We start from the raw sequence: 15419 nt of genomic DNA, 5'->3' as shown, positions 1-15419 counted from the left end.
GCTGGCATACTGCAGTGGGCGTGAGGTCAGATTCCAGGGCACCGGGCCTGAGGAAGGCGTGGAGCGAGGGCTCCCTCTGCTGATCATATGTCGAACATCGCCTGAAATAGAATCATCAACAGTATGTTTTCAAAACAAGTTGAAATCGCCCCTTCAAAAGGTCTCATTCTAGAAAAATGTCTTAGTACTCTGCTGTCTTCGCAAAACGTTCATGCTCACAGCCCATATTATGATTGAATTCACCCCTTAAATGTCTATTTAGAAATCATGATTTAAATATTTATACTTTTAATATATTAACATAAACCAGCCATATGTCTGTGGTCATTATTTTGGAGGTCCTGAATGAAAACATAACCTTAAATGTGTGTATAATATGCATGTAAAAACTGATGATTTGTAGGTTTAATTTTTTTAAGAATTAAAAAACGACACATTTTGTAAGCTCATATACACACATATATTTCTAGGTACATGAGATTATTTTAAAAATATGTAAGTGTATAACGTGTTTTATTTAACATAAACAAGACTACAAAAGACGATAACAATCTATCCACCTCGCAGGGCTTCGACAACACGCTCTCCCTCTAATGCGCATGCGCTATACCAATGCCCCGGAAGTAGATGCACACACGTGTCGCGTATGACAACCTTGAGGAAAATACAAAACAACCATCGAACCTGTCAAATTTTCCATCGAAACATTTTTGGAAATGCCAGTTACAAGACTACTGTAAGCGACTCTGTTTTTTTCTTTCTTACTTCTAGTTCTAAAAACTTGCAAGGACTCTTCGGCTCGAATTTCAGCCTTTGTTTGTTCTTTTTTTGTAGCAGTTTGGTAAGCTAGCAAGCGGCTGAGTATTAGTCCGTCCTGCAATATTCTTGCCTGAGGTACTCGTCTAAACATGGTTGTCAAACAACTACATGCCGTACACAGTGAGCATTACTGTTACTGCTTCTGAAGCTTTATGCAACAATTTAACGTCCTTCTGTATAAAGTCTCCCCCAAAGACAAGCTGGTCGAATGCTAGTGACCTAGCGCAGTAGGAAATCCTGTTGCCAAGGAACATACAGACATACTTGCAGGAAATCACTGCACACAAGTCTAGAGTTAAAATGTAGTCTTAAGTGCACTGATGTACAGCTTTAGAAAGCGAGGGATTGTGCCAAATGTGCACAATTTCTTAATATTTTTCACTTATGCAGTTATGAGGGAACATCAGTAAAATTAATTGCGAAAGGTGAAGATACAGTCCACATAGCAGATAATCTGTCTTTTGACTTGTCTGTGTAACACGATTTATTTTGTTTTGAGTATTGCTCCCTAATGTTTGTATGTTTTTAATCGCACGTATTGGAAGACAAGGCTGTTTATTCTCTGTCCTGTTGCTATGAAACAGGAAAAGATGAAGAAGTGCCGCAGCAAATCTGACAGTTTTGTGACCTTTCACCTCTCTTTACAGGTACCCTCTGTACCAGCTGGGTAACCCTCAGCTGAGAATTTTTAGACCCAACTGGTTCCTGACTCTGGTGAGGCCAGGAAAGGAGCAGCCTCCTGACACCGTCCAATTTCGTATTCCAATGGAGTAAGTCTTTTATTTTAGTTTATTTCCTATACGTCATGTTTTGCCTTTGGATTTACACTTAATTTGTGTCAATACACTACATTGAAATAACCTTGAAAATATGTTGTTCCACCGAGGGTGAACGTTGTACTTTTTGACAGTCATGGAGGATGTGTTGATATTGCTGTTGGGAGTGTCGCTTTTCGGGCTGTGATATTTGGTTGTCTCATAGGACACAATCCCCTTAATTACACTATTCCAAAGCTATGACATATAAGCATCAGTAAAACATTTTCTCTACTAGTATCCAACAATATCAATGCACTAAACGCATGGAGAGGTAAATTTGTTAAATTATCAACAAATGAATTAATTTAATCTCTCAGCCTTTTTTCAGTGTAGTGAGCAGATTCACCCCTGTTTTACACCAGAAGCGTTTGCAGAGCGTCAGCAGAGCGTCCGCGTCGACGCAGTGAAACGCGGCCACTACAGTCAATGAGCAGGTTCACACCAGGCGCAGTGAGTCCGCGTCCCAGAAGCGTCCCAGAAGCAGTAAAACGCGAGCCGCTGGAAAAGAACGCCAGAATTTATTCTTTGATGCTTGCCGCGTCCCTCCTGCGTCAATCGTAGCAGGTGGGATCGTTCAGACAGGAAGTCAATGGTCAATGGTGTAAAAACACGGTGGATCCGGTTGATTTTCATCATAAAAACACAATGTGCTGGATTTTGTATTTATATGTGCTGTACTTTACTGTGAAACATCAACGTGACGCATCGGCTCCTGTTCAGGTCGGCCGTCAAACAAAAACAGATTTCACTTTGAATCTCAAACTATGATGAACAAAATGCATCTATACTTTAAATACCTGCATTTTGTATGATGCCAGCAGTTCGCTTTATTATTATTTTTCTTTTTTACACACATCGATACTTCGAGACACTGTCCCAAAAGTGTCTTGAAGTATCGATGTTTTGTTTCATTGTTGTTTTCTTTAAAAAACACGCGAAAACTACCCGCGTTGTCGCGCGATCTTGCAATCCTCGCGTGTACCGATGGAGCCGCTGCGCGAGACGCTCTGCTCGTGAAACGCGTCCTGTGTGGGAGGCTGCTGGAGCGTGAGCAGAGCGTCAACGCGGTCGCTCTGCTGACGCAGACGCTTCTGGTGTTAAACAGGGGTCAGACCACATGTCTGTCTCCAGCTATGACTGCCATACTCTGGTCAATTTCGGTAGTGGCACAATAGTGTCTAATTAAATCTCACTATTCATGCATATCAATTTACAAATGCCATATCGGCTGACTTTTCTTTCTTTTTTTTTTAATTACCTTGTCTGAGGATGATAAGTGACATTTAATAATTCTTAACATTGAGATAGCGAACAAGGTTTTCTAAATGACTAGGAAGCACATCACCAAACCTGAACATGTAATCAATAAGTCATGCCCTCAAACTGATATAAATTAATAAATCTTTCAAGAACAAGAAGGACAAGAAAAGAAATCCAGATTTTATGTTGTGTTTTGATCATTATTTTTTTTTTATTATCATTATTTTCAATTGTTGTGTTTTAAGACATTTGTTGTAGATCTGTCAAATAAGTATGTTCACCAATTTGACTCCGTTTGAAAGAAAGAGTTGAGATTCAGATTTGTTAAAATTGTTCAAGTTCTGCTACAAGTTTTCATTTGCAGCTTGGCTGTTGGCAGTCAACACTACCTCATATAATATAAGATAAGATAATGGTCATACTGGAATCTGAGCTCTGATGCTCCAACCCAATTTCAGTTAAATATTTTTGTCTAAACAATATCATTTAGTCATATTTAAGTTGCCGTTGAAAGTGTTTTTTGTTCTTCCTTCTAAAAATACAACCTCATTTGTTTAGGTGTTAAAGCATTTTTGATTTGGGTACATCAATCTTGTAAACCGCATAATCAGCCACTATTTTGCTGTCGCTTTATTGATTGATAGCCAACAAAACAACTCTGCTTTCGATTCTCGTACCGAGTGTCTACTTTGTGAATAAAAAGGTCAGGGATATCTTTAAACCAGTTTACTTCATATCAACCGATTTGTTTCAGCCTTCCTTTATCCTGCAGCAGTGTGCACAGCCGATGATGGATTTGTTCTATTGATCACACAACTTAAATCGTCTGCTATTGTGTCTTTGAAGTAGCAGGATGCCTTCGAGACGTTTGTCAAAGTTGAGAACTTGTTCAAAAGGCGATCTCTGTGTTTGAGGTGTTGCTGTTCATTGTGTGCCTCTTGCCTGAACTTCTAGGAAAAGAAAATCGGTGTCAAGAACGAGTCAAGTGTTGGATAACAAGGCTAAACGTTCCTCGAATAAGCAACCCAGTTAATAAACAGAAGACCTTTCAGATTATGGCTTTTCCTTGTGTAATTACAAAACACGCTTCAGGCAAGAATTGCAAGGTTATTATAAAATTTTTCAAATGTTTCATTTCACTGTAAATTTCACTATGGCAAAATTACAGAAATCATTTTAAATTGAACATTGTGGCTCTCGAGCAAGTACATGTTTTTTTGTGAATGGCCATAATAACTATTGTCTTCTTTCTCGTAATTAAGGAGGTTGTAATTGGCTTTTATTGGAACTAATGTTCCGTTTCATTACCCAGTGGTGGTAGGCTACACAGCCACCAGGTGGCAGACCAGAACTTAGTAAACGCACTCCTCTGCAAGCGGCTACAAGCAGCGTGATGATTCCTAAACTGCAGACACAGGGATGGAAGGTGACATCAGATATGCTTTTGTTGAGAGTTGCATGGAGGTTCAACTGAGCCGTCACTCTTTCAGCACATTGTTCCCTGAGAGCAGCTACTTTGTCCACAGTTACATATCTATTCTATCTTCCGCCGGTGCGCTGACGTGTCGTACTGGACGATGTTCACATTCTTTTCCTGCAAATTGAACTTGTCCGTTTGGTGAGTTTTGACAACCGCAGTATAAAAGAACGGTTGTTCGAGCTGGTCAGCTGGTCGAATCGAACTGTTTCCACAAGCCAAGGTCAGCGGGGTCAGCGGCGCTCCTCAGGCATGCGCTGGGCCAGAGCCCACACTCGGGAGAGAAATTGAAGTTTGAGGCAGATCATCTATGTGGCTCTAGTGGGGCTTAGACCGTAATCTGTTCATCCAGGTGCCTGGACTCCCACTCTGATTTTTGTCTCTTCGCTGCCAAACTCCTAGGGTGCTTATGTAATTGTGTGTGTGCGCGCGCGTGTGTGTACGCCTGTCAGTGTGGGCGAGTCTTTTTTTGTGAGAATGTTGTGTCTCTTTGTGTATATATATGCACAAAAGTGGGTAAGTGCAGGGTGCATGTGTGTTTATAAGGGTGTGTTAGGGTTTTTCTTTTCGTTTTCTTTTTTCTTTTTTTCTTGCAGTCTTTGACGCCCGGGAGTGGTGCCTGGCTGATTGATATGCTGCTAGAACCTCAGTGTGCGATTGAAGCAGACTTTTTTTTTTTTGTTTTGTTTTTTGCTTTCATGCACAAAATGTTGTAAACAGACTTGCATGGAGAGACGGTGACTCAAAGCAAATATCACTCACTCCCACTAACAGCTCATGACGAGTCTAAGTCATGCAGCAGTGAAAACTTGTAGTATCATACTCTCAGAGGGGGAGACGGTGTAATCATTGGCTGAGTCGTAGTGCCGTGCAGCTGTTAATGAGAACTGCCATGTTGACATTCTCGGGACAATAACACAAGGTGGCCTCTATCGTGACAACACCTGCGAGCCAGATACCATATCCACAGTTGTCCGTCTTCTCTCTTTCCTTTTCTTTTCTTTTTTTTTTTTCGCGTTTCTAGTATTACTCTCCCGCTATCGCCTTCTTGCTCTGTCTTGCGCTTTCTCACCCCAAATTCTGTTTTTGTTTCTTCTTTACAACATGCCAAAAATGAATCCCTCTGTCGCACTTGCTATTCGGCACACCTGACCTGTATTCACGTAATTCACTTTCTACCTGCTGAAGGGAGGTATTTGTTTGGGTTCTTTTTTTTTTTTTTAACCAGTGTTCTCAAACCTTTTGTGCTCTGTTAGTATTTCTGCCCTTGGAGGAATATCATCAGATTTCTCACACACACACACACACGCACACACACACACACACACACACACACACCTCTTGTGGCTCACCAGGCAGGACCAGAGGCCAGTGCTGACTCACGCAAAGAAAGGGGCACAATGTGGAATGCTACTCATTCACATTAAATGTTATGATGCTGTGTGTGACAATAATAGGCCATGCTCCAGTTTTTCTCAATGCGATGCCACATGGGCGAGCGGACCCTGTTACGCAGCGTCCACATTGTCTTTCCACTCTGAACAGTTGTTTACTACCTGATGGATCGTGCACTGTTATGATCGCCATGGTGATCCCTCGGTTTCTGTTTGCCTGCCGGCTTCATAAAAAAAGTGCCTCAAGTTGGAAACTGGGTTGTCCTCATGCTAATTAACCGTTGCTTATGTCACAGAAAGTCATTTAGCAGCCCTGTTAAGAAGTGCAACTGGCTGTTAAGTCTTTACAGACATCACAGTGAGAAGTTTAGTGGCTCTTATTGACTCGTTCTTTTGATCTATTTCTGTTGAGTCGTCGCTACAGGAGTAGGGAGTTGCCATTTCAAGGTTCCCAGGGCATTTACCCCACCTTGGAAGAAAAATTCCCCATAAAAGCTAATAGTTTCTTGCCTTCAGCAGGGTCTAACGAGACTTCACCATATTACAAACCGCCATTAGTTTTAAGATAAGAAAAATGCATTCCAAATTGTCAATCCTCAGCTTGTTGATTCCGAGCGGCGTGCTTGGACGGCTGGAACTTTCTATTTTCTGTGGCTGTCGCTGAAAACTGTCAAGTGAATTTTGCATGATATGGAACCTTGGGAAAAGAGAAGCGCAACCACCATAACAGGAATCAAATGTCTAAAGTTAAAAAATATTAGTTTTTTAAACATCAAAATAGATTCACACCAAGTATTTCTCTCACACAGTGCAAGACAACAAGAACCTCACATTATCACAAGGTGTTGACGGATCACCTCACTTGAGAGTTTAGTGATTTAACAACTGTTAACAAATAACACTTATATCTCTAAAGATGTGAACTGCTATTTTATTGAGGTAAAAAATTAAGTTGAAGGGGAGGTAAAATAAAAAAAACAAAAACCCAGTAAGCTAGAAGTTGGACAGGTAGCTTGACGTGTGACGTGTCAGAGCTGTTCTTGTCAAACCAAAATCTTGACAATAAATCTAATCTTTCACCTGATGCTCTAATACCCTCAACTATCTCCAGGCTTCCCAAGTCTCAGGTTCCTCAATGGCTTTCCATACAAACAAACGCACTATTATCATCTTTATACTTCGTGCTGAGCAGCTCCTGTGCACCCATTGTCTGTGTAGATGGGAGGGATAGAGTAGTTGGTGTGTGTATCTCGACTCAAACTTGACAAAGGGCCTACTTACAATAAGGAGCGGCTTTCCTTTGCCTTTCATCTATGCAGAAAACAACTCTTCTGTTTCATTCTCGCCACTAAACCACTCTGGCGCAAACTTCTTTGAAGTTGCTGTGTGTGTGTGTGTGTGTGTGTGTGTGTGTGTGTGTGTGTGTGTGTGTGTGTGTGTGTGTGTGTGTGTGTGTGTGTGTGTGTGTGCGCACGCATCTTGGATGTTTATCCATCAGCATGTTTAGTGGTTACACATGAAAGTCGAAAAGGCTTATTAAGTAATTATCAAAGTCATTATTAAAGTACATTGCGATAACCTGGCACTGTGGCACTGGAAGAATTCCAGTTTGCGTTCAGGAGGAATGTTGCTTCTCACTTGAGAGCGCTGTCAGTAATTTCAGATTGGCTCGTCTACCACGCAGGGTTGGTGAAGCTCTATTAGCGCCTTCCCTCCTGCTCTTAATACATTTCCCATGTTTACATGTGTCATCAACATGCCTCACTGTGTCCCAGTCTTTGCAAATACTTGCTCTTGCAAAACGGGTTCACATAAACAAATCAACACCACAAGTTTATATGTTGTCTCCAGTCGGGATTGGCACTCGCCGGTTTTTTGCAAGTTGTATTTCTCAAAGGGCGCAAGAGGCACGTGGGAACCCAGAAGCCGCACGCTTGATGGTGTGCTGTAAATTACCGTTCTCCGAGGTGCTCGTCACCTGCAACTCAGCGACACTTCCGAGGGCGGCTGCTCCTCTTTCTCCTCCAATCATTTCTCAATGCTTGGAGTTGATCGGCCAACGCGGAGTCACGACCGAAAAGGCCAAATGTAGATTCAGCCCAGTTTCTATCAAACATGGAGCCACATGAAAGCTTTCCAGCGGTTTGCCAAGTCAAGTCGCTAAAACAAGCAACCTTTTTAAAACAGGACTCGTGGTTGCCGAAAGCAGCATCGTGGTCATTGAATCATCGCTGCACTCAGTAATGTTCTCTCTGAAACACGATGGTCGTGTCAATAGCTGCGCCGTCATTCCTTGGATCAAATGTTATTATAGTGATTAGTAATTCGCTAATTTAAGGCTGGACGGAGCATGCAGTTTATTCAGTGAAAGTAAACACGTACAATTTTTAAACATTACTCATTTTGCAGACTGCCTCTCACATGAGGCCACAACAGGAACGCTATCCTTTGAAATCTGTCATCCCAATAGCTTGTGAAATGCCACAGTGGCCTTCCAGGCACAACACAACTGTAATCAAATACATCACACTCTTAAAATACTTTATTAAGTAAGTGTTGTCTTTGTATGAGTTTATCTAATGTATTTAATCTACTAATATTTGTATATTCTAGTACATGTCCACTCAAAAATAAGAAGCAGAAATGGTTAGATTGCAACTTTCTCCTTTGCTTTTGTGTCAATGCTCTGTTCACTTCAGGATTTATAGACTCTTTCCTGCAGATGTAATCGGCAAAATATCAAATTCGGTATGTTCACTGTACGGCCTCAGTGACCCGGGGCTTCCAGTGTAAATGTGAAAAGATCCCGTGGGCTCCTTCCTCCTGGCTTGTCCTTTGACATTTGTCCATAAAGATTCATTTGAATGGTCTAAGGCAGGTTTGTTCCAATGAATATAAATGCGTATCCTCAATGCAGAATGAACTGGCGCTAAGGCAGCCTGCATTCACCGTTGTCATCTTGACGGTTTGCGTTAGATATGCTCAAGTTGACAGTTTTACACTTGCTATCAGCCATTAGCTGCACTTTGTGAATCAGCCCCCGGACTCCATTTTTCCATCAGTCAGTGTGGTGTTATGAGGTTTTCAGATGCTCCCTTTGTCACCTGGTGCAGTTTAGGGGGAAAGACAAATGTCGGGGAATCTGCTTATGGCTCTGCTTTAACCGTTGGAAGTACATTCATTTGACTGATGACTGATGACTTGTCCTTCCAGCACGCTGAACAGGAAATGTCTTCTGTCTTACTAAACCAAAACAAAATAACTAGAATCGCATTTTCACCTGGCATGCCACGTTAATGAGGTAGTTGCATGAAGTAGCGTCTGAGTTTTTAGAGCCCCTTCACTGTTCTCATTATGAAAGAATGTCAAAGGTGCCTCTCTCCCGTCTTTTATTTTCCTAGATTAGCCCTTTCACCGACCTCTGTCATGTGTCTGCCCACAAGGGTTAACGGTCGATGGAAAACTGTGGGAACTGATCTGTGCGAGTGACCCCGTCCGTATTAAAGCAAGGAGCTTCATCGCCAGCAGGGGTTACATTTTAGCAGACCACTTAGTTATTTGGTGTTGATAGAGAACACATTGTCACACAATAGAACCATCAAGTTTCACCTCATATTACATTTAGCTCTTGGGTTTCCTCTGTTTGCGGCTTCTCTTGGACAATGCCAGTACTATCTAACCCAGCTGATTGTTCTCTCCAAGAGTCCTTGACGGTGTTAAACTGCTCGGCAACAACCGTTCATAATTGAACCTGATCCATCATCTGCGTCATTTGATGCCTTTTTTTGGTTTGTGTTCTTTCATCATCATGGGTGAGGATTCTTTTGCCATTCGTGCTGGCGTATAAATATATACCAGTTGCCGAGGAACGATGCCTTTAGCATTGGCAGTTGCTGAAGAGAAGCCTTCGCTCTTCCCTATGAAGTGTGAAAGGTTCGTGTGAGGAGTCAGATGGGTGTTTATACTAGTAGGATGATCAGGTGCTGCCTGCATCACTATTCCAGAAACTGTGCCCTTTGTCTAAGTTTAGCCTTGTTTATGCTCATGCTTAACGGCATTTTCCCCTCAGCTTCCAGCCCAAGGCTCCCCATCTGTTTTTTTGCTTACACTCCATTTGTCTATCAGTCATTCGATCTCATTGGCCCTGCCACATAAATCAACTTTGGTGGTGTTGTAAACTAATTGGCAGATTCTCTCCATCATTTTCTAGTAGTGACATGCCTAATGATAAAGATGTAGGATGTTGTAAGACATCCAGTCTCAGACAAAGTAACACACTACCTATGATTTGTTAAATTGAAGATACTTACGGGCTACACATTGCCAACAAGGGTTACATTTTGAAATGTAACATTTAACTTCTTCTCCCATTGTTTTATTTTCACATCTACTTGATGTTTTACTCTTAACTGTGAGTCGTGGGCTGTGTACATCCAGAATGCTGTTGGTGTGACAGAGAAGACTTGACAAATGGGCTGTAAAAGCAGATGAATATATAGATAGGGAAGTCATCACCATCAGTTCATCATTAGTCAGGATCAGGATCATTTCTTTTGCTAATGGCCCCCAAAAGACCCTGTGGTTCCCGAGCCACTTCCTCTTCTCCCAGTTGCCTGTCTCTGCTGTCGAGGAAAGTTCATCTCTTGGCGCAGTTCCTCTCCCTTGTTCTCAAGCAGTGCGGTCACACTGCTCTGCTTGGCTGCCCTCTGGCACGCATAGTATAAGACTTGGTTTTAGAGAGGAGGGTGAAAATTGAGCAGAAATATGCATTTGCGTACAACGTCTTTGAAAACACATCGTTCCCCTTACAGCTTGTCAAATTATGGTAAATGGGTCTAATTGTGTTCCGTTTTTTTTTTTTTTTAAGTTTCTTAATGATGCATTTTGAGCTGTGCACCGAAGTTCATTGGGTTTACAGTATATACACTGCAACCTAAAGTATTAACTGGCTGAATCTTTAGGAGCAAGTCCATCTTTTAAACTGTTGTGATTGGTTGTAACAACAAAAATAAGATTACCTGCTTATATTGCTTGCTGCTTCGAAAAACTCATGTGGTGCCGTAAAAGCCAAATGGAAAAAATGGCTTTAGAATGCAAATTGTAGTGAAGGCCTTCCACCACACTAGGTAATCCAGGAACAGTACAGGCTCTCTGTGCCAAGATTCTCATAGGCTTTAATGTCTTAAATACTTTCTTGAAGTATACGTCAGTTGTCAGACTGGTAGAATTTATGTTTGACATCCTTGTGAGTGACAATAATTAAGCACATATACAGGGTAGTCGGTATATAGAATCATTTCATCAGTTTATAAATTGTGAAAATGTATGTACGACATGCAGAATTATTATGTATTTCTCAGACACAGAGATCTGTAAATGTTTGGTGTGCCTCAGGTTGTTTTTTTTTCTTCTAAATATTGCACTTCCAGGTTCTACACAAAAGAAACATATGGAGCCTATGGAACATGCCATATCCGAGGCACTTATAAACGACCCCAGCGTTGCTACTAAGCACTTTGTGGTACACGTTTGGGAAGTGCTCTCTACTGTGCTAATCCAATTGGCCAGATTGATTAGCCATTAAAAGCCTTTCTTCCTCTGGTCTGAGAAATCAGTTCCAAATGCTGCCCAGTGGGCCAGCACGACTAACATTGGATCCGTTGGTGCCAGGCCCACTTCCTGTGTAGGGTTTCATTGGGCGCGATCAATACATGCAGCCAGTTAATTGGATGAACACTGACACTCACATTTCTCTTTTCTATATTTTATGGTCCAGAGAATAGCAGAACATGGTTTTATGTGGGAGTGTTCTGTCGTTAAAGCTCAAAATGTAATGGTGGAGTTTATGGGAATGCAGCGTGGAAACAGGCTGTATTATTCCTGTGTTTGAAACAATTTAGTTGATGTGGTGGTATTTGATCTTTGTGTGCAATTCCTGTGTGAACCCCCACGGTGCAGCACAAGTGCTGGGTTTCTCTCGGCCATCTGCCTCCCCCCCCCCAACCCCCCCCCCCCCTTTTTTTTCTATACATATGATGAAATGTGGACAAATGATGTGTTGTCGCTCTACAGTGTTTATCAGCGCAATATTTATTGGGAAAGAGGTACTTCCTAATAATGATTGAGATCACATTAGCCTCATACTGATCAACTGCTCTGATACAAATCAGCTTGTGGTGTGTTGTTGTTGTTGTTGCTGTTCATCCTCTGGTCACCTCACAACGATAGAATAGATTTGCAGTCACGTTCTCCAAACTGTGGAGGACAAAAATAGCCACTACTCATGCAGTCCCAGATTCTCACTCACTTAAATTACACATTCTCTTGTCTTCATCACAGAATGACAAAGTGTGACGTGAAGAACTACCTGGAGAGAATCTACAATGTTCCAGTAGGGGCCGTCCGCACCAGGATACAGTTTGGTGAGTATTCTCCCAGTCCAACACAGTCACACACAGGGAACTCTTACGCAAAATCATTTCCTTTTCTGAGTGGCGGATGACATTTTTATTTATTTGATCTTTTTTCTGAGCCCAAGCTAACAACTGGTGCTCACACGATCTGCCACCAGCTTGTACCATTGTTCCAAATTATTTTTAGTCTGATTGTGTCACGAAGCAGCCTGTGCTATATTGTTATAGCCAAAGCGACAGTGCCTCAGTATGTCTAATTTTAGATTGGACTTTTAATTTGATTTTGAAAAGGTGTCATGATTTCACAAAATATATGATTTGATATGACAAAGCCACTGAATTCAAGTGATAAAGCTTTATTATAAGGGAAAAAAGGGTCATGTCCTTCTCCCTGAAGGGTTGTACGGTCATGTACAGTTATGATAGAACTGGCGTTTTCTGCATCTACCACCAATTGTCAGCTCTTAATGCCTCCTGTTTAATCATGTTCTAATTTAGCCAGCTAAAAAGAAATGGGATAGAAATTATTCAAGATAATGCTGCAAGGAAAAAAATAAGTCAGTACAAGATGATGTGTTGCAGTTAGTTCTTCTCATTCCTCTCAAGTTCTCCTCACTGACACCGAGCAGTGTGAGTGTTTTCAAGTGGCGAGCCGAGGTAGTGGTTAGCGTGCCTGGCTCTCCTTTCCTCCAACACACACAGCTGCTTATCTGACAATCTGCTGCTGCAGCATTCCCACCTCCAGCAGCCCCAGGACACCCGGGCTTTCTCTACGTAAACCTCTTCCCCCTAAAAATGTGCAAGTGAGGGACACCTGGTGCCCCGTTCTCAGATAACAGATAATCACATCGCTACCCTTGTTGTGCCATTCATACATATTTGTGTATATCTATGTGGATGGAAACATCTTGGGGCAATAACTAATATATATATCTATATCTATAGATATATATATCTATATCTATCAATTTATCTATCTATCTATATACTGTATACACACACACACACACACACACACACACACACACACACACACACACACACAGATATACTGTATGTACAGTATATGTGTGTGTGTGTGTGTGTATACTTTAGACTCGGGATGGGATGGAAACATCTTGAAGAAGTGAAGCAGTGGTTATACGGTGGCTTGCAGTGGAGAAACTCTGACTAACAGCTGAGAGGTGGCTCCCTCCTCGCTCTGTGCCAGAAGGGCCACGCAGAGCCCACCTCCACCCCTTCACCTCGGCAGCGAGTTTGGGATGGAGACGCGGGAGAGAGGCGCCTGGCCTCGCCTGGTCCATGGTGTGGAGGACCCATTAACGCTGTTTATTAGGCTTGTGTCATTAAAAGCCCGAGGAAAAAGGAAAAGCCTCTGGAGAAGGGGCGGGCGGGCGGAAAGCGTGGAGTTGTGGGAGCGTGGAAGGGGCTCGAGAACGAGGGGGCGCTCGGGGGTCCCTGGCGATCCCGAGGTGCGTCAGAGAAGGTATCCCTGTCTGCGTCAGGAATTCCACTCCATTGGCAGCGTAAAAACCATAATCCACAGAGGAGAGCGAGGGGCGTAAACGACCCTTTTCTTTCCTCCATGGGCGACAGGGGTATTTTGGAAGAAGTTGCCATGGTTACCCCTCCTGGCTGGGATTTGTAACATGATAGCTCGCTGCCAAACCGCAATCTCAAAGTGGGAGAAATTGTGCTTGCGTTTGCATTTGGAGTGGTGTATGAAAGCTTTGTCTGTGCATCTGTGCGTGTTTGCAAAGGCCTCTCGGATTTGAAGGAACAACAAGTTTGTAACCTTTCCAGGCTTGATTCCAAGAGTGGGCGCGTGTGTGTGGCAGAGGTGCTCTCTGTTTATTGGTAGACGGGTCAGCACCTTACTACCTCACTGGTTAGGTCGGAGCGTTTCCCTATAGGTTCCCCTGCACACGCATGCGCAGAGGCACACACTCTTTGTTACCTCTGTCTCCCACCCCCACTGGGGCCTCCAGTTAGCCAGGCTGGTGCGAAGGGGTGGGGGGTGTTTTACAACCCATCTCAGGGCTTTCCCTGAGCAGTGGGCAGCTAGTGATTACTAGGCAGTCGTACCACACACACACACGCACGCACGCACGCACACACACACACATAAACACACACAAGTGCACGTACACACAAGTGACTCATCACAGCGGAATGTTTCCCTTGTTTTTCATGTCATAAACCACTCCCATGGTAATGGCAGTTCTCAAAGGGCCTGCTGATTTGATTACCAGCATCTCATTGAGGTTAAAGATGAACAGTCAGAAGTAATGGTCACTTTTATCTGTATTTTTTTTTTTTTTTTTTTAGCTTGAGACACCTTAAAGTTGATCAGCTTTTGCTCTTTTTTTTTCTCTTTTGCTTTGTGAGGAGAAGCCTGACGTGTCTCCAGTGCACGGCGCCACCCACGCACACACTGAGTCCCCTAACGTTTAGAAGTCTGACAGGGGATGGGATGATGTCATCATCATCTCCAGCTGGGGAAGAGGTTAACCTGACTGCTATAGTAAACAAGATCAGGCTCGGGTATTAAGTGCACGTCCAGTAGTCTGCTCGGCTGGGAGGGCTGCAAAATGTAAAGGAAAATTTCTGCTCTTTTCGTCCGGACTGCAAATTAATTCCGGTGCAGGCAGAAGTTTGCTCACCATCACCTCGAGGTTTCTGACCTAGGTGATAAAATCACAAAGGTTGCAAAAGACCTAAAGCATACGTTCATCTTCAACATCCTTTCAATATTGATGATAAGGAAGGAAATGCTTTTTAAAAAAATGCTCAAATTATACAAACATTTCAAAATATTTTAATATTCGAAATGACTTTTTGAAAAAAACTAAAGCAAAACTAAAACTACGACGACTACTCCTGTCATTCTCTTTACGTATTTAAAATACAATTATGATCTGTTTATTTACAAGTTTTTCCCAGCCTCGTAGCTATCCAAGACTCTCTTCCAAACCTAGTAAATGTTTGATAAATGGCTGCTGTTTTAATGAAAATGATAAAAAGATGGAAGCAACTTGCTTCAGCCACAAGGCCATCAACCGAGCGACCGGGTCTATATAAATACCCAATCTTGTCAGATTCTGGGTCTCTGTACTCACACCAGTTACTTTATCCACTGTCACTGGTATTTCCTCTGTCTGACTCCCAGGAATGCATTTTTTCATCGAAACAATTCTTTCTGTTTCTGTGTCTCTCAGGCTCCAACAAAAAGAGAAAT

General features: G+C 42.5%; 1 protein-coding gene across 1 annotated transcript in view; it reads left to right on the top strand.

Moving 5' to 3' along the window:
- The first annotated feature begins 607 nt into the window (after positions 1-607).
- mrpl23 (mitochondrial ribosomal protein L23) overlaps positions 608-15419 on the top strand; it is a 33426-nt gene continuing 18614 nt past the window's right edge. The window contains exons 1-4 of the mRNA XM_076038137.1: positions 608-736; positions 1467-1589; positions 12108-12190; positions 15400-15419. The exon at positions 15400-15419 is cut by the window's right edge and continues 54 nt beyond it. Coding sequence (XP_075894252.1) covers positions 717-736; positions 1467-1589; positions 12108-12190; positions 15400-15419 — 246 coding nt within the window. The 5' untranslated portion in view covers positions 608-716. The remainder of the gene's footprint in view (positions 737-1466; positions 1590-12107; positions 12191-15399) is intronic.

The sequence above is a fragment of the Nelusetta ayraudi genome, unplaced genomic scaffold, assembly GCF_046127955.1.
Source record: "Nelusetta ayraudi isolate G7.1 ecotype Tasmania unplaced genomic scaffold, CSIRO-AGI_Nayr_v1 ptg000053l, whole genome shotgun sequence".
Taxonomy (NCBI): Eukaryota; Metazoa; Chordata; class Actinopteri; order Tetraodontiformes; family Monacanthidae; genus Nelusetta; species Nelusetta ayraudi.
This window is presented reverse-complemented; position numbering and strand designations above follow the sequence as displayed.